General features: G+C 39.1%; 1 protein-coding gene across 1 annotated transcript in view; it reads right to left on the bottom strand.

Annotated features, from left to right (window-relative positions):
• Positions 1 to 126: 126 nt before the first annotated feature.
• Positions 127 to 20,014, bottom strand: part of CFAP57 (cilia and flagella associated protein 57) — a 25,627-nt gene continuing 5,739 nt past the window's right edge. The window contains exons 5-22 of the mRNA XM_026096804.2: positions 19,329 to 19,481; positions 18,105 to 18,244; positions 17,260 to 17,425; positions 16,742 to 16,855; positions 16,036 to 16,248; positions 15,270 to 15,443; positions 13,940 to 14,101; positions 13,303 to 13,458; positions 11,109 to 11,202; positions 10,008 to 10,198; positions 8,657 to 8,830; positions 8,008 to 8,166; positions 7,415 to 7,558; positions 6,131 to 6,247; positions 4,999 to 5,133; positions 4,772 to 4,915; positions 904 to 1,030; positions 127 to 613 (exon numbers count right to left, since the gene is read on the bottom strand). Coding sequence (XP_025952589.1) covers positions 411 to 613; positions 904 to 1,030; positions 4,772 to 4,915; positions 4,999 to 5,133; positions 6,131 to 6,247; positions 7,415 to 7,558; positions 8,008 to 8,166; positions 8,657 to 8,830; positions 10,008 to 10,198; positions 11,109 to 11,202; positions 13,303 to 13,458; positions 13,940 to 14,101; positions 15,270 to 15,443; positions 16,036 to 16,248; positions 16,742 to 16,855; positions 17,260 to 17,425; positions 18,105 to 18,244; positions 19,329 to 19,481 — 2,766 coding nt within the window. The 3' untranslated portion in view covers positions 127 to 410. The remainder of the gene's footprint in view (positions 614 to 903; positions 1,031 to 4,771; positions 4,916 to 4,998; positions 5,134 to 6,130; positions 6,248 to 7,414; positions 7,559 to 8,007; positions 8,167 to 8,656; positions 8,831 to 10,007; positions 10,199 to 11,108; positions 11,203 to 13,302; positions 13,459 to 13,939; positions 14,102 to 15,269; positions 15,444 to 16,035; positions 16,249 to 16,741; positions 16,856 to 17,259; positions 17,426 to 18,104; positions 18,245 to 19,328; positions 19,482 to 20,014) is intronic.

The following is a 20,014-nucleotide window of genomic DNA, read 5'->3' as shown; positions in this document are numbered from 1 at the left end:
TAACACCAAATAAGAATTCTAGCAGAAAAGGTTTACAGAGCTTGACTAGCTCTTTTGGATAAGGACATGGTATTTCCCAGGAGAGAAGTGTGCACCTGACCTAGCATGAAGGCACAAAGATCAATCTTGCATTAACATAAGTTTATTTGTTTTTCTCTTGGCTCCTAGGCAGCAGGCAGGTATCAGGCCATGCATATTTAAGGGAAAGGTAAGTCCTCATGGAAAGGGTAGATTCCAGGAAAGAAAGATGGAGAGAAGGCAAGTGCCTTGTGTTTCAGAGTAGTGAGTACTGCATAAATGCTTTTGTTGGAAGAGTACAGGACAGGGCAAGTCTAATCAATGCTGTTGGACTTCTGATCTTGCCAGGAGAATATAGTAACGTAAGGTGTTCTTGAACCAGGTCATTCTGGCTATGTCCTGTGGCTTTCTTCCAGGTTCAGCATAGGAAGCTTTCCATCTGAAAGAGGCTGAATTGCAAGGACCTGTCCCTTCTCTTGGATTTGGTCTCGCAGGCGTTGAATTTCTAGTTGCTGCATTTCTATGATTTTTTCACTTTCTTTCTCTGCATTCAACCTCAGCACAGCTGGGCTGGACAGCAGTTCACTGGAGGGAGCTAGAAGACAATATCAGAGAAGAGAGAGAGCAGAGTAACAAAGATCCCAGCTTGCAGAGTTCTTGGGAATGAGCAAGGAAAGGTATCTTTAAGGACTAAAGGAGTAGAGCTAAACAGTAAGATTCTGAAGTATTTAGCAGTTTCTATGACTTACACTACAATATAACAGATACCACCAGGCAGACAAGCTGGAACTATGCAGAGAGAGTGACAGAACTGTCTGCAGATAACAAAGAGGGCTTCTGAAATGAAAACTGATAATATGGAGACATAGAAGAAGCATTATTCACCTGGGTCTCGAATTACTTGCTTTTTCTTGGTTAATCCTAGCGTTGACTGGAGGTCATGTACCTGGGTGCGGGTCACCTTCAGTTCTCGCCGCAACTCATTAATCTCCTTAATCAGACTCACATTTTCCTGCAATAACAATATGCTCTATGACGAAAAGCACAGGTACTATCTGCCTTAGCAGTATGTATCTTCCTATCCATGGCAGGGACACTAGACAGCGCAGAATCAGTATCACAGGCAGAAGATAGTATATGCTTACTGAGCTAGGGCTATCAATACACCACACAGTATTTCAGCAAGGCTACAGTACAGATTTGATGTAAAACATGACAGTGTTCTAATCACATTCCTCAAGAGGCTAGCATTTGTTTTGCTTTTCTGACTGCAGCTGCACTTTAAGATATCATCTTCTTAGCCATTTCCACAGTGAAGCTCAGGTCCCTTTCTGGGATGGATTCAATTAACTCAGAATTAATGTGAAGAATTCCCATTTCTCCCTCCAGTGTGCATTATTTTGCTTTTCATGTGCCACCATATGTCTGTTCACCTAAATTGTATATATCTCCTTGTATTTCTGCAGAGTCCTCCTCATTAGTTTTGACTAACATCACTTTCCAACACCCCTTCCAAATTATTAAGAAATATATAAAGCATATGGATAGTTGATATACCTACCGCTAGCATTTTGCTACAAGGAAAAGTTGGCCATTTAGTCATCTTTCTTTCTTTTTTAGTCAGTTTTCAATCTATAACATATCAACCCTATAATGCCTTAATAGCCTGCTACAAAGTATCTTGCTGAAATAGTTGTGAAAGTACAGATGAATGTAATATGGTTCTCTTGTACCCACTGTATTGACAGATAGAAAGACTTCAACAATAACAGTATGGAGCTGATACTAGTGAAGGATAATAAAACTTGCCTGTGAATCAGAAACAGGGGCACCATTAACTAGATATTTCTGTTCTGAATTCAAGAGAAGTGGAATTGTATATTTGTCTCACACAAAGACAATGAGCTACCTTATCATATCAACAGCAAGTGGGAATGTTAAACAGCTGCTACCATACTTGTACCAAGAGCAGCAATGATCTCAACTACCTGTGGTGTTTTTTCAGACATTTTAGAACACAGCATCATTCCAGCCTCCGGAATTTCACCAAATACGGACATATTTTAAAAGGATAAAGGGCAAAAAGGCAAGCATAGGCTGCCTCATCTAATATCGATCCCAAGCAACTGAGAACTCAGCAAAACATCAGGAGGTAAGAAAAAAGATTTATGACATTTTCCTACGAAAAAGGTGTCTTTTCAAATCTTGATTTTTTTGATGAGATGACAATTTTGGTTGATACACCTATGTTGTGTGAGATTTCTGTAAGGCACATAATTTGTTTCTATACAGTATACTGATATAGTATTAGTATCATACAAGAGTCAATGTAGTTCAGATGGACAACTGAGAACTGGTTAGTAACAAGGCACTGCACTTACACTAATTATCTGTACACAGATGCGCTCTAGGAATTCAAGCCAGCAGCAGTAACTCAAGGTGCATGTGTGTGGCAAGATTCTAAATACCTGACACCAAGGAAAGCCTGTGCTCGAGTTTCCCCTCAGCTAAAAGTCACCCATTCACAGAACCAGACACAGAGTCAGATTGTGGAATGTGTTAAGGTCTGAATTTGTTGGCAAGAGCAGTTGTTTTTGCAGTGATTGTTAGATTCTAGATGCAGAATGAGTCGATGAGCTTCTGAAGCCTGCTCTAAAATAAGTAAACAATAATATTGTGTAGACTCTGACTTCATTAATTCAAGTCTTTAGACACAGATGAAATTTGACAACAGTGCATTTATCCCAGAGCTTGATCCTGAAAGGAACACATGAAGAGGATAACTTCCAAGGCTCAGTCAGGAAGATTTTATTTTGACCAGCTTTCAGGATCATGGCACACTATTTCTGTGTAGGTGTACTTCTTTGGTCATGGGTCATAAGTTTACTTTGGGCGACTGACACAGCTGAATGCCTGCTATCAATTCAAGATCTTGCTTTAGGTCCATTGCACAGCGTAACACCTCTCCTGTATGAGGTAGCCTGGGCTACGTAGAATTGTCTTTTCTGGCTTGCTGTATGCCAAAAGGCTGCTTGTTGACAGTGATAGTATTTTTCTGCAGAGGCATGCTATCTGGAGAGATAAACCTTTATTTCAGCCTTTGCAGTTTGACAGAAAGCCTGCACTGCAATAAAATGATCATGCAGTGAATTAAAGTAAATGTACACTATAAAACTTACTGTCAAAGGATGTGGCAAAGCAGAAATTGTTTCAAAAAATGGATTGACCAAATGCACGTAGGATGAGGCCATGCACATGATGTCTGGATGCAATCTACAGCCTAGGAAGTCCCTGCAGTGCTGACTGCCAGAAACAGGTAGAACATATTAAAGAAAAGATCATGCTATACGTGCTTCTTTCTTATACTTTACAAGCACTGCTACTTCAAGATTATTCAGTACGCCTGTTCTAATGTATCCAGGAGACCAAAGAAGCCATTATGAATATAGAAGGTTTGGAGGGAAAACTAACACACTAACAACAAGCAACTTACCAAGTGGTAAGAATAATTAAAATTATCTTGACAGTTCTAATCACCTGTTACAATAGTCAGTAATGAAATGTACCTACGAATAGTCACTCAAAGAGGAATGCGCAGCTCTGAAAATGTAATTACAACTGAGAACTAATAGAAATACAGAGCCTGAAGGCCTTCAAGATGTCATTCACCTGTTCAAAGAAAGCCCTGACAGAAGTTCATCTAAACTAGTCTTAAAAGACCACTGTGAAGGACTGAAAGACCATGATAATTCCTCCTGGCCATAAAGACTCATTAATCTACAAGACTTCAGAGAACTGCCTTTTCTTTGAAGAAACCAGGCTGGTTAGAACCTTTGATATCTTCATCTTCCAGATGTTTTATTAATTCAGTTTTAATCATCATTTCATGTTAGGCTTACTGATCCAAGACATCAAGTATTATCATTGTAAGCACCATCTGTCACCCTATTCCAGCAGGGAAATTTTCCAGGTTATTTTTTGAAACCATCTCCTTTCATGCCAAATGGAAATTTCTAACCCAGAGAAGGAGTACAGAAATTAAAACAGGGCCAAGGAAGAAGATCACTGCTGCCTGGGCCTGAAGGAGGGCTATGAAGAAAGAGCAAAGAATAGAGGACTTAATAAGGGACATAGGTATAAAGATCCTGAGGAAGCATAATAAAGTAACAATGAAGAAAGGGCTAGTGAGGGGAAAGGGAAATGCTGACTGAGCAGAAGGAGATCATGGTAATAATAGACTGTGGGAGTGTTGTCCTCCCAGGAAGTTAGCTGTGGGGCTTTAGATCCTCTCACTCTAGGAGAAAACACATTGGATCTTTGGCCTCAGTAGTTGTAAGCTTATCTTGCCCTGTAAGGAACGAGGATTCTGAACAAGATGTCTTGGTACTGATAGGCATATTCATCATTTATTTTTGAACTTCCTGTGAAAACCTGGATGTGAAAAGCAGAAAGTTTTTGAATTCAGACAAGTGGATGTGGGACTACATGGCCAAAAAAGTCAGTCCACATAACAGCAGCAATTTCTTGCTTCAGAGACCTTGGGGTTTTTTGTCCAGAAAACTGTAGAACTCCAGTAGCTCAATGAATATTACCCTTGAATGGAAGCATTTGAAACCCCTAGGAATATCTGGCAAGGAAGCAAATAAAAATTGTTTCAAAGTCTTAAGAAACTATAGCAACAAGGCTGCTAAAGTCTCTTTTGTGCAATTGCTTCCTTCTTCCCTCCCCATACCACAGGGAAAAGGCTCGTTACCTGCATGATGCGCATGTAATCGGCTCGGTGGATTTCATTTTCCTTCACCACCTTCTTTTTTAAAGTTGCAAAATTCCTCTCAAGATACTCTCGCTGTCTGATGTACTCCTGCTGCAAATCTGTGTCTAATTCTACAGTCTCCACCTGAGAAGCGACAGCATGTTGCCTCAGTAATTACACTACCAAATAAGCTCACCTGCAAGGAGAAGACAAAGGCCTTGACTCACCATGTCTGTTTGACGCACATACTTGGTGTAGAGCTCACAGATCCTATCCTTCAGTTTTTTGGAATCTTGAAGGAAGCCCACACAGTTATGAAGATCTGTTTTAAATCGTTTGATGACAGCTTTCATATTTTGTTCCTGCAAGAGTTATGTAGGTACACTCTTATCTGACTGATCAGAGCACTTTACATTGTGCAATACCTTGAAAGTCTAGTTGAATTGGTGAAAATCTCTCTTATGCTTTAAGTACACTTAATTTTTTAAAATATGTCACTAAAGAAAACCTGTTCAGGCTGAGTACTGCATGTGGAATACTAGTGACAAGTTTTAGTAATAGCACTTAACCCATGATACTTGCATTAGGTAATGCCAGTGCCAGCACCCAGAGACCTCAAGTGAAGAACAGCAGCGTTATTATCACGAGCACTATCCCACAACGTCCTTTCCCAAACAGCCTACATTCTTATTTAGAAACAAGATGCAAACAGTTAATGAGAGATGGCAAGGGACAAAGGATATATCAGACGTGCATAACTTGATAATTTCACATCAAGATTCCCTTCTCACTCTTATTTGCTTTCTGACAGTCCCTTCTCCCTTCTTTCCCAGTCCTACACTGTCTGCTAAGCTCCTTCATCTTTGGTTTCAGTTCTTTTTGCTCTCTCATGTCTGAGCTGCTTGTTCTCAAACACAAGGAGCCCTTGTCTCCACCATGAATAAGACCACCCTTCATTTCATCCTACTAATGCCTGCATAGCATTGTAGGTGCTAGCCTAAGTGTTGCTCCTACTTGAGTCCACTGTCCTGAGATTTCAAGCTTGGGCAGGAAGAAGTAGTATGTTAGGCATCTGCCTCACTGCTCTGTTAAACCTGGGAGAATATATGTGTTGACCTTTTGACAAAACTTGCATATAAACAGCTGGAATTCTTTAATATCAACTCTCCAATCTGGTTGCAGGCTTGGAAGTTTTCTGCCTTTGTCCCCACTTACCAGATACTCTCCTGTTCACTGGACCTTGTATAGAGGATCCATGAAGGAGCATTTTGCTCAGATTAATGCTTCTGCAGTGTCCCATCCCCACAAGCTTAATTCTGCAGGAACTGTGGACCACTGCACAGTGGTCACACCCCATACCTTCTGCCTCTCTCTGTGCACCTGGCGATCAGTTGCCTTTAGCTTCTGTTGCAGGTCTGTGATTTTCAGTTCCAACTGTGCGTTCTGCTTGTGGAATCGTTCCAGTTCCCCCTCCATCTGAAAGGAAGCAGGAGGAGGAAATCAGGACTAAAAGTAGACATTACTGAAAAAACAACATGAAACAGGAAATCCACAGAATTAAAGTACAGACATGAGGGAGTAGGTCCCCCTTCAGGTTGAATTGCAACTCAAAACTTCAAGTCAATTTTGGAACAACACTGCCCTCTGTCAGAATATACAAAAAATGCAAAACTGGATAGTCAACTCCCTTTTCCGTGATGGGTATTTAAGTGATGTCCCTTCATTCGCCTGAGCTGAAGTGGAGCTGTACTGTTCCATCAGAATAAAGATGGGTGGAGGTGGAAATTAACAGTCAATACTGGAATGAATGAGTGCAGCAATGAGAAGAACTCAGTACTGAAAAGAAACAAATGCAGGAAAAACTGTGACTGCTTATACAGAACAGGTGGATAAGAGGCACTAAAGATACTCCAGCATTTACTGATGTGCGTTTGTGACCAAAGGAGAGGATAGGACTTTCATCATGCTAGTCTGACAAGACATATTTATTTTAAAAGGCTTTCTTTCTGAATAAACAGACTTATGAAAACTGGCAGGCCATTGATTAGCTATGTCAACATAATCCTAATCTGGGTGTGTTAAAGACACATCAGTGGAGAGATTATGGTAAGTTGGTATCATGAATAAATTGCCTCAATGAATTTGCTGCAAGCTATGTATGAACAGATGGAAAGTTTCCATGGAGCAGGTGATGAGTGGTAATTTGTCCATGTACCTAACCTTTAAATTGGGTTAGGTTCACAGAAATCTGCAACATTTTCAGGGAAGAAATTCACCTTCTCTTCCTCCAGACCAGGAAAGGCAGTATCTTGCAAGCTCTACAGGGTATGTGGAGGCAACCACATGTGGATGAGAGGTATTTTTGATCAAAACTGACATTGCTGAAGAGTCTGGCATTAAATACTGAAACATGAATTTAAGTAACCATATCCATCACTGGTAGCATGTGATACAAAACTAAATAGCAGCTACTGTGCATAAGTATTCTTATTAGGCACAAAGATACTGAATCAGTGCTGTATTATCCTTCAAAGAAGTCAAGGACCAAATAAGTTAGAGTCTTCTAAGGGATTTGCCTGGCCATCTTTGTAACTAGATAAAGGGCTGAGTAGCAGAGGCCAACCAAATGACCGTGTTGCTCACCTCACGGATCTGCTCCTTCATTACCATGATATCATTTTCACGTGGTTGTATTTGCTTCTTAAGCTCCTTTATTTTGTAGTCCAGTACAAACTTGAACTTTTCCAGTTCCTGATTTTTCTTTTTTAGATCATATATCCGCTTCTCCTGGGGGAAATGGGTATGGAGATCTGAATCAGACATAGCACTGTTGAACAGATTCCTTGGTCAAGGCACAAATATAACAGAGGCAAATACAGCAGGCATAGATCTTGTGGAAGAATTGACTTTTGTCACACATCTTGCACAGACTGCAGGGAGAGGAGTGTCAAATAATGCAGAGAGCCATATACAAATCCCAGAGCAGGGGACAGGAAACTCAACAGCCTGAACTTCAGCTCCCCAAGGAAAGCTGAGAATGTGGGGAAAACATGAAGTTCCCAAGCTAAAGATGTAAACTCTTTAAGTTAAAACTGAGCTTCCAGTCATGTCTGGGACAGAATAGATACTACAAATAAGATACTGGATATTATCATAACACAATACTATTAATATAAATACCTGTATTAAATTAAAGGAGGGTGACTTTGATCGGAATCAATCGTCCTGTTTCTCACCTTGTCTTGAATAGTGTCATCTCTCTCTTGAATCTCCCTCTTCAGTGCCAGGATGTCCTTCTCCAGTGATGTAATGATGCCTTGCAGCTTCTGCTGCTCCAGTTTCATTTCTTCAATCTCACTGTTTCGGTCTTCAATGTCTTTCTGTAGGCTGTTGAACTAGAGAGGAAAACAGGTAAGAATTTAACCATTTCCAAAAGCCATGCAAAATTTAACCATCTTGCTTTGTAAGATATGTTGTAGACAGTGTGGGAGAAAGGATACGAAATTGAGAGACTACAGCATTTAGTTATCACTGTAGGAAGGGCTTTAACATGCTGGACTGTATGGAATAAGCAAACAACTATTTATAACACCAAACTATGCAAGATAGCAGAAAATATACTAATAAAACCACCCATGCTCTATCATCTCTCTTCTTTCTTTAGTCCTACCAGCAATACAATCGGCACACAGCTGCTGCTTCTTCTGCCCAAATATTGTAAAACATGCAAACTGATATAAGAAGAGGCAATTGTTCCCATATGTGACAGAAATGTCAAGAATTTATGGACTAAATCAACAAGCCTTGACATGTCACAGATCACATTCAGTTCTCAGCTATAGGTCTCCATGAATAGGTCTGATCTTATCACAGAAAAAGAGATACCCTTTTCCTCATGATTCCTGTTTCTCCTTTCAGTCGCAGGTTTGATTCCTTTTCTTCCTGGAGCCGTCTCTCATATTTGATTTTGATTTCCTGGATCTCTTGGTCTCCATCATCTTCAATCTGTTTCTTAATTTCTTCATATATGTGAAGCTGCTGCCTGATAGTCTCCTCTGTCTGCAATTATGGAAAGCAAACATTAGAGAAGACAAAGTACTAGTTCAATAAAGAAGAGGAGAATTCTTTATTTGTAATTGTGTTTCTCCTGAGACAGCCTGTATTTAATGGATTCTTCAACTTCAATTGCAGCAATATTGTTTAGACTAACAATCTCTTAGGGAATTAAAGTCACTTTAAAAACTGTAAAAACTGTAAAAAATAAACATAAACTGTTTTTAAGGACTGGATGCTCTAAGTTAGGGGGAAATACATACTAACTTAAAGCTCAGCAGTGTTGTGCAATGTAAGTACAAAGACTTAGGCTTACAAGCCTGAAAACTTGGCCCAAACACTAACACCAAAGAGATTGCCTTGGCAGCAGAAAATGCAGACATGAGTAAGGCTTGGGAGGATCTTTTAAAATTGCTGTTTCTGGTGCATTAAGACCCATAAACACTTAGTTTTACACCAGTCTCTGTATCCCTCTCTTCTCACATTCTCTCCAAATTGGTACTGCAGTGAAGGGCTGGAAACAGTAATGCTGACAGAGTTTACTGACATTGGATATATCTGTATGAGGTACTTGGATATCAGCATCAGTTACCTGGCTGCACTTTAGGCTTTGGCATGGAGTGCACTGAGCTACAGTCTTTGACTGCAGTGGGCAGGAATTTTTCACGTACTCAGGGTTTTTCTCTTTGCTCCTCAAATCACAAAGGCAGGATCCTCAGGGACTTAGTGATGTTGGCAATTTCAAAGACCAGGAGTTGATGCATCACAGAATTCACCACTGCAGAAGTATTATCTCTTCACCAGAACTAGTGATTGACTGAATCTCTCTTTCTCCAGAACAAGTGATTGACTGAATCTCTCTTTCTCCAATTATAGTAAATATATCAACTACACCATGTTAATGAGCAGGAATTCTTGCACCCAGGGGAAAGAGAGGTGAAGCTAAGAACACTCAAAGATTTTCTTCTTAGAAGACTACCTACTGAAGGCATAAAGCCCAGATAAGTTGGTAACTCAGCTGGGGTTTTCCTCATTACTATTCTATCTGTCAACATATTTCCCTGTTTACAAGCAAATTAGGATTTGCATGCAGAGAGCCAACTTACCCTGCCCTGGGGAATATTTTATCACAGTTGGAATAAAAATATAGTCAATAATTCAGATTGCAAATCAAGGTTCCTACCTCTTCCAACAAAACAGATTTCTCATTAAGTTTTTCTTCATAATATTCTGTTAGCTCCTCCAGAGCCTTGCTTTTGCTTTCCTCCAAATCATGCAATTGTTTCTCATATTCCTCCTGCATCCTCTGGGATTTCACTTGCAGCTCCTGGTATTTTTCATTTTCCATTAACAGTTTCTGATTATTGCTAGATTCTGGTGACATTAAACATACGGAACTGATAAAACTAATAGCAAAGAGGTGTATCCTATCTTTCTACAGTTACTAGTGTCTTGTTTTCTGCCCTGGTCTTTTTGACAGGTGGTTGCAATCAGTTACCCTAGAAGCACCTCCTCGCTTTCTTCAACAGATATACAGTGGGTTTAGGCTGTGTGACAATAAAAAATTTTACATCAGAAAACCATATCTTGAGTTTCCTGCTCTTTCTTCTACTTATGACATCACTAATGATGCCTGTTCCAAAACTGCCCTTCACCTCTCTCAGCTGTGTCTCCGCATACTCCACCATATCACTGCTTGGTGCCTCAGAACAGAAGGTTGTTCTGTCCCAGCCTGAACAAGTGCAAAACCTGCACTGAAATCTCCTGGTCTGCCATTACAAAAAATGAATACCAGCCTGTCCATGCACCCCCTTGATAAAACAACCATGATAGAGCTGTATAAGCACAACTGTTACAGAGTATGAGCAGACAGTGGCCTCTCTTACTGTCAGACTTCTTTTTTGGTACTAATTTTCAGCATTTCTGATTTTTCTTGATTATGAATCCTGGGCCCAGATATTTCCATGTTGTATGCATTGTACATTGGCCTCCTTGCTGAACTGTAAGACATTGCTATTTTTACACAGTCAACTATGAGATAAATGAAGAAATCACTGATCTCAGGAACCAGACATCTAAAATACAATGCCTCTGTGCATGTTCTCATGGACATGTATGCACTGCAGTTTAGACAGACTTTTAGTCTGCAATACTTTTACGACACATATGCCACCCATTTTTCCTTGTACCTTGCACTGTGGTCACCTCTCTCTGTCTCCTTACTTGCCTTGAATCTAATGCACCTTCTCGAAATTCTAGTTATAAACATATGTTATAGTCTAACCTAGGTCTTGCACCTCTCTGGCCTGTTTCTTCATCAACTCAAACAGTTGATATTGGTGTTGCAGCTCCTGTTTTTCTTTTTCTGCCTGTAAAATCTGAAAAAAAATAAGAAAAATAAGTTTTGATTTGAAAATAGGCAAACCAGTGTCCAAATTCTTTGTGTTCTTGCCTGTGGTGGGTAACACATACATGATGAAATTTGTATCTTTGAAATCACTCACCAAAAAAGGCAGATGCTATGCATTACTAAGCCACGTTTTCCCTGAGAGTAGTTCGTTAAGACAGGTTGCAAAATTAAGGAAAGCCAAGAGAAAGTAGCAAATGGTGTTCATATAATACAGAGCATCGTATATTCATTATTTAAACAAAAGCCTCAAAACCCTCCACTTCTTTGTGTGTGCCTGCTTGAGGAGTATTCACAGTTTCACAACTTGTTTTCCAGGTATTAAAATCCAAGCTGCTTCTAACTCACTTGAAGCACCTGCAAGATCCTAAAACACTGATCCAGGCAAAAATGAGACTTGAACTCCGTTTGCTTGGAATATCCTACTAACACTTAGAATGACTTATTCTTCTAAAAAGGCACAAAGAACTGGAACAAGAAGGTGAGTAAGCAATTTCCCAGAAAGTTCGGAAAGCACTACCAGAGGTACTGCAATGTTTTCGACTTTCTCCTCATAACAACTGTACGGCCCTCGCATCAGCAGAAATACTCTTTTTGCCTGTTGGACACAACAGCTACAAAGGTTAGTGACAAATCTGTCCAAATCTGTCATTGTTTAATTTTAACACATACTGATATCCAAATAGAAAGTGTGATTTACTTGCCTAGAACTTTTATTCACCTTCAAAGGCACTTGTTTACAAGCCTATAATCAACAAGCCTAAAGAAGAAGCTTCAGTGTAGCTGAGATCATTAAAACTCTATGGCCAAGCACTACCCATGGAAAGGCTTGAAGAAGTGCAGAAGAAAACTGGCATAGATAAAACGCAGGAATCTGTAAGAAGCAAAAAGGCTTCCTTCTGAAAGCTCAAGCTATACAAAAATGAGGAAAAAGAAAAGGGCTCAAACTCTGGCTACTTAAATGCAAAAAGCACAATGAGAAAAGCCAAAGAGCAAAACAGCCTGAGCAAAAACTTGCAGCAAGCACAAAAATTAATAACTTCTTGAAAAACTTTAACAGCAGAAGCCTGCCAGAACATCTGTAGGGTCAAGAGACAAGAAAAAGGTATAAAAGGAGCACTTACAGATGACAAGACCACAAAAAACAGAGTAACTAATTTGGCAAGTTTTCACACTGGACTTCTTTATGTGGGAGTCACACTGAAACACTGGTTGAAGGGATTACGGTACAACCTAACAAGAAAAGCCATAACAAAGTACCAGGACAGGATAATATTCATCCAAGAGCTCAAAAGGAACAGAAGGATGAAAGAACTGAATCATTAACTGTGATATATAATCTCTCACTCCAAGCCATCTTACTACCAGTGATATTGCAATTGCATCACCTGCCTTCTAATTCTACAAAGGGTCCAGAAATACAGCAAATTACTAATCAGAAAACTGGTGTTTGTTCTAAACAGATGCATAGATATTTATAAAACAGAAATAGTGGACACACAGATAAACAAGACATTAGGAAGAACTATCATGGTTTTTGAAAAAGGAAGTCCTGCTCCATGACCACAGAGAAATCAACAAGCACATGAATAAAAGAAATCCAGGGGAGACAGTCTGCTTCTGTTTTCAAAAAGCTCACATGGCACCTCACCAGGTGTTTCTGAAGAAGCTAAGCAGTCAAGGCATAAAGAAGACGGCATTTAAGAACAATTGCTGGATCCTGCAGCACCTGCAACTTACATGTGATGGAGCTTTAATGGCATGGTCCCACTTCTACTAAAAAGTCCTGACCCTTAGTCTAAGGCAGCATTCATTGCTGAAACTGTTTTTATGTGAAGGTACTTATAGCCTACCTGGGAAAACTCTAGCATCCCCTCAGTACTTAAAAATGTACTTGGCTCAACAGATAGTTTTATGCTTTAGAAATACCCCAAACACCTTTATTGGAAAGGAATGCTTGATTTTTTCAGATGCTTTATGGCATTCATGCATATATAATGTAAGCTTGAATTTAACCCTTTAGCAAAAGTGAAAGACTTCTTGATATTTACTGCTGCAATATGAATCATACCTCATGTTTGGTTTTAAGACAGTCTATTTCCTGGGTGAAAATCTCTTTTATTTCCTTTATTTTTTCATTACAGTTGATGTCCTTGAGACGTAGCTGGTAATCATTTTCTGTCTGCAGCTCTTTCACACGAATCTGCAGGTCTAGCATCGCCTGACCCTGCAGATGGATGACAAGATACTGTTAACAGAGATACTATTTGCCATTAGCAAGTTTGTTAAGGATGTTATATCTACACATACATATTTATGAAAGGCAACCATTGCAGAGAATTTTCAGACAGATAGATCAAGAAAAGGTCAAGTTTCAGAAGTAAGATTTTTTTGCTATCTTATGAGATGGTTCACAGAAAAGCAACTTCAGGCTTCTCCACTCCATTAAAACTGCTTTCAAGGGTTTGGAGAAAGTATTAGAGAAAAGAGTAGACTTCTCTCCATCCTCACTGGTCCTAGAATGCTGTCTGTACATTGACGAGCATGTCCAGCTACTTACTGTAGCCTATTCTCATGAAGAAAGTTATGCCAGCACTCTTAGACAGAGGGTCACACAGGCACAGCCAGTCACAAACATTTCACAAATGTAATTCATAAGCTGTAGACTAGGAATCCTAGAGTTTATGTTCACAGGTTTCTCCTCCTACCTTCTCTTCTATATCTGATCTCATGATCAGTACTTCTTCAGCATATTCAACTTCCTTTTCCCGTTTCAGTATCTGACCTTCTTTATCATACACTTTCCAGATCAAAAAAGAGCCATCCTTTGAGGCAGTCAGTAGAAACAGGTCATCATCTGTTACGGACATCTTAGAAGGAAGAAACGGCAAAATGATAGTAGAGACAAGGAAAAATGGAGACACAGCTTGCTTTTACACCAAATTTTTTTCCCCCACCCACATATTTCCTGTCATTTCTACTAATGGAAATACTAAAACAGCCCTGCTACCACCATTTTGATCATGCCCTCCACTCCTGCTCCACCCAGGTCCAGACAACATGGAAAGAGAAAAAGAGAAAAGGAGAACACAGGAAGACACCAGATTCACTTCTGTTCTCTAAACTGTAGGAAGATTTTCAAAAACCTGGAACAGACAAGATCTTCTAGATAATTAGAGCCCAGAATGGCAATTCATATGACAATTCCAAAGGTCCCTAGCCTTTTTCTTGGAGAAGCTCGTTGCACAACAGACAAATTAATGTTTTCTTCTGAATCTGCAAAGAAGACCACCAAGAGCTACCTAGTAACAAGTACTGTCACCTCCTCCAGATGTCCTTTGTGGCCTGGCACAGAGCATCTGGGAGCTGACAAGGCTTGTGGGAGAGGTGAAAGTAGGATTCCAAACATTGGAATTCAGATCCTAATGTTGTACCATGTGGCTGTAAGTCAAGGTCCTGTATTTGACAGTGATACTTAAAATGCCAAAATTATGAACTGTTTTAAGAAGACAGAACACATGGCTTTCTGGAGAAAGCATGCTGAAACATTCCATAGCTGGAGGCTTCACACACCTTATCTCCTATCTGTTAGATGTTGTTCATTAGCCTTTAAGAAATACACTATGGTTAGCTGATCAGTGTTACAATCTCTTCTGCAATTTACCCTGGCAGCAAATTGCTTAATATATTTATCTCATTTCCCTTTCCATTCTCACAAGAGATTTTCAAGCCTGCACAACTTTATTTTCCTCTTTATGAGCTGTATCAAACTTCTTCATCAGAGACATGTCACATTAGGTATCCTGTTCAAGCTACTGCGGCCTCCTTCATGACTTAACCCTTTACCTTTTAGCCAGCAACAGCTTATTCAGTAATGCCTGTCTCTATAGACAGGACTTCTATGAATGTTTTAAACCTCATTCTCCACACGCAGGCTTAACCTTAGTTTTAACATATTATACTATCAAAGGAGAAGCACAGTGCGAAAGGAGAAGCGTGTAACTGGCACGGCAAGGAAAAGAACATATTCTACTTTACCTTTGTAACAGGACCTGCATGGGCCTGATACTCATTGAACTCTGTGGGCAAAGGCAACGGGTACCTCATAGTTCGGATTGTCCCCAGGGATGTACCAATAAATAACATGTGCCCAGAACGAGAAACAGCTATTGCAGTATAAACAACATCAAAAGCAGGCACTTCATGCAGAATCTAAAAAACAAAAATTACACTATGTTCCATAATACTGTTACTTAATGTTAAGTAATTATGCAATGATTACTTATTGTATAACCAGTTGTCATATCACTACCTGAAGCAAAGCAGTTAAAAGAATCTGCATACCTACAGGACTAAAACCATAAACAGCAATTGGTATTAAGCTTTATACATGTGCACTCTTAAAATTTTAAACTGAGTTCCATAAGTTAATCACTTCTGAAAAATCTGATGTTTATCACATACAATTTACTATTGTTCTGGATAAAAAAATGGTAGCCCACAGTAGTAGATGCAATAAATTTGGATTTCAGCAAAACAGTCAATACAATATTACAAAGTTATTTGGTTAGAAGAAGTAGAAGATTTTTAGGGAAATCCAAGTAAAGTTACAGATATGAAACTTCAAAAAATTCTCAAGTATCATAAAGGACATCAGAATATTATGATAAAGAAAAGTGTCAGTAAATACTGCAGCTATCAAAAACTGGCTGATTCCTATTTGTCAAGTGGATGATGATTAAAGCAAAGCACTAGTCCTCTTCCCAGGGAACTCAGCAAAATCGTACAATGTTTGTTAGCTCACCGAAGACTCTGAAATTTCCTTCAGTGTTTGGTCAGATCCAACAGCGAAGATGATTTTGGCAAAGGGAGACAGGGCAATACTGCTGTAGTTGCAGGACCTGAGCACACACTCTGACTCCCTTTTACCTGTCAACAAGTTCCACTCATACACAGCACCATGTGCATCACAGGAGACCAATTTAGCATCATCTGCACTCCATTTAACTGCACGTATCTAGGGAAATCCAATGTTTAAGTTACAGACATATAGGAAGAAGTCATTTTACTGGGAAATACATGATAGCTTTGGAATCATACTTCTAAGTTTTATTAAAAAAAAATAGACGTTTCTCAACTAGCTGCCTTTTACCATTAAAAAAAACCAGTAAGCATTACTTTATGATCACAATGACAGACAAAAGGTTTCCCAATAATGATCAATGCATTTTTTCTTCATAATTTATTATTAGGATACTTTATCCTGGTTCTGCTACCTGCCAACCTTTCTCTTTCAGTTTAAGAACAGACTCTTTATATGCATTTAGTGCATTCATATGCTGAGTATTAGTTGATCTCTACACAAAGAAAACTGACCTTTGTATTTCTATTCTGAATTTTTGGACGCATTTCTGATCCAAGATTGTACTTTTCCTTTTCAAAACTTTTCTGAAGTTTATCAATTAGTGCTTATTTAAACCAGTCATATTTTATAGGCTTTGTTTACTGACCTTCCCACTATGTCCTTTTAGATTATTAGTATTTTCAAAAGTGGTGGTGGAATAAATGTGAATCACATTTCCATTAACTGCAGCAAAAAGATGGCCTCCATTACTGAATGCACACTACGAAAAGAACATTATCACCCATTACTGAAGACATAGTGGATATAAAAAATTCATGCACTGAATTCCACTGACATCATCTAATATCTGAATGCTACACAAAAATAAAATTCTATGATACAAATCCGCCTCTTACTGCTTTCTTAACTGATGCTTTCCCCTATAACATTCACTCCTTCAGTATTTCTGAGCAGGCCACCCCTTCTACAGGTTCCCTGGTCCACAGTTCTGCATCAGTCTCCAGGCTCATTTTCTCAGTACTCAGAATCCTTTTCTCTCTGCTTTGATATCCTAAATCTTATTAGGATCTATTGAAAAGGATCCTATCTCCTATCACATTCTTCATCACTCTGCTCCCTATAACTTCTGGAACTACCCAGTATCATTTTTGAATCACTACTTACCTCTCTACAACCTCTTATAGTGAATTCCTTAAAAACATGCATGTCCTCATACAGTAGACTCATAAGTCGTAGTTTGTCAGAAAACCCAACCAAACAGAAAAGGCCAGTGGGGTGAAGTGATACTGTGTACGCTTCCTCCTGATATTGCTTATACAGCTCCAAAGTGCTGAAAGAGAGAACCATCACACAGTATGCAACAGTACGAACTCCCTATGCATGCCTGATGGGACAATATCTCGCCCAGCAGGACAACCGCAGCTACAATCTGACTCTGCCTTATCCTTGAGGAAATGTGTTGCCAATCAGTTAAGTTATGATCACAGAGATGTTACAGGAAACAAAGGCAAATCTGAACTCCCTGGCTGACAGAGAAGGTGGGGAAAGTGCAACAGCAAATACTTGTTTATTGTAATAAAATGAAGAAGGTGAATGAACTTTTGGTTGCAAACATACATTCACAAATGCCTGTTCTAAGATGTCTTTCCCTCCAAGGATCCTTAAAATCTGGACTCATTTTGCTGAAGAACTAGGGCCATGAAGCAGGAGACAGGACAACAATATCAAGACAAAGTTGAATGAAATGTTCCTAAAGAATTTTCTTCCAAAACATATGAGAAGTTTGACACAAAAATGGCATAACAGAGATACGCTTTGATTCTGTTCATATTGCTCTTAAAGGGACTGTATATTCATACTCCCAAATCATGTCAATAAGACCATTTGTATCCCACACAAGAATTTTACTGAAACAACACAGTTGTTCATATATGAGATTGCTGCTGTTGCCTGCTAAATACAATATCCAGAAAAGCAAGAGATGATAACAAACACAAATAACTCTTTACTTGGTCTTGTAATTCCAGATGCGGACAGATCTGTCCAGGGAACAAGTAGCAACAATGGGTTTCCGAATACAGCTGTCCAGACCAGTGATCGAATCAGAATGTAATGGGAAATTCAGATGTATAAAATGAGCTGACTTCTCCTGAGAAGCAAGGAGAACATAGAAAAATCATAAATATGTCACTGTAGGCAGCAAGTCAGGTGAGAAGTCTATTATAGCTCTTTGAATACAGTAATCAAATGGATTTGAGGAAACCACCTAATCCTATCACTGTACTAGTCTGAACAAAGCCCTAGGAACATAACAGTGTTAGAATCAGATTTAACTTTTTAATTAGTAATCCAGAAAAGTGATGTAGGGAAGATGTAGCTTGGGTAGGTCTCATATACTAGTGAAAGCAGAACATAATTGCAGGTGTCCAAAGAAATGCAAGTTAGATAAACGATAAAACTGGACCTGCAAGAATTCAGTTAAGACACTTCTGTTCTGGTTAGACAGACATTTAAAAACAATCAAGTGATGAATAATAAGGAAATTAATCAGGATGCTCAGCTATAGCATGCTGGAAATTAAGAGCCAGTAACATTTTGGGCTGCATGCACAAGAAGATCCTGTAACTACATAACCCCTTTCTGTAAAGATCTTTTTGTATGACTGCATATAGGTTAGGTACTTAATTCCATGCTAGTTAATTCCATTACACTACATTTACCTCCTGTCCTTGTATTTTTCAATTCTTTCAGAGTACGGAATGTATTTCTTAACTTGTCCTTCACAGTAGGATTTCACTTCTAATTAGTACTTCAACAGCTACTATTTCAGAGTAACATAAGATTCCCATGGCTAACTTTTGGCTTTTTCATTACATTAACATTTCTGTATATTACAGTGGAGCATAAACTCTACTATAGTTTCATTAAAAAACCCTCTTAGTCAACTAATCAACTGCTCCAAGTCACATGCACACTGAAATGGTCTTAACAGTGTTCTTTACAATTTTACTGAATAACATCAGGTATTCAAATGCAGGTATGCTTGAGCAAGGGACTTGTGAAATATAGCTCTCAGAGAAACATGCAGACCACTCTATACCACACAGGTTCAGATCCTAGTCAATGGATTTTAAAAGAACACATTACAGAAAGTGACACTGAATAGCCTGTGCAATGACAATACATCCCTTACTGGATGTATTGCTTGTGGAACGTGGTAAGATTGTACTCACTTTCATAATCTCAGTGGAAGGCATAGTAAACATGTAAAGCTGATTTTTAGTTGTGCTAACGATCATCGTTTCCTCAGAAGGGCTGAAGCATATACATATAATGTCCTCTCTGCCTGACTGTTCTGGTTCGCTGTTGCAAAAGTCCCGAGGAATCTGCACAAGGAACGCATCACATGGGATATTCCAGGTCTCTGTATTCTAGCAGTAGGCACACGCACACACTTTTCATGCAATGCTACTCTAATAAGCATACACATAATATCAGTAAGAAAACTTGGATATTAAATAGTACATAACCTCTGTGACAGAATATAGGACAAAATAACCTAACTGTATCTATAGCAATTAAAGTTCAAAAAGTTCCAGTGGCCATTTCAGCAGTAATCTTAAAAACTGCATTGATCTACACAAATCAAAATGGCAGCAGAAGAAAATGGAGCAAAAAGCCTAGCGAGTGTCAGAATTAAAAATGCCTGAAAATTGTAATCTCATAATAACAGTTCTTTGCAGGCTATCATTCAGGTTGATAAGAGTCTTATTTCAAGTGTCCTACATGCAAAACATTCCTGGTCAACAGACCACAGGGGCTGCACATCCACTTGAGATTCATGAGCTCTTCCTGTTTTAGACTTGGGTTCCTGAGCTCCAGTCAGCCAGTGGATTCCGATCCACAGATTCCGATGTCA

The sequence above is a fragment of the Dromaius novaehollandiae genome, chromosome 8, assembly GCF_036370855.1.
Source record: "Dromaius novaehollandiae isolate bDroNov1 chromosome 8, bDroNov1.hap1, whole genome shotgun sequence".
Taxonomy (NCBI): Eukaryota; Metazoa; Chordata; class Aves; order Casuariiformes; family Dromaiidae; genus Dromaius; species Dromaius novaehollandiae.
This window is presented reverse-complemented; position numbering and strand designations above follow the sequence as displayed.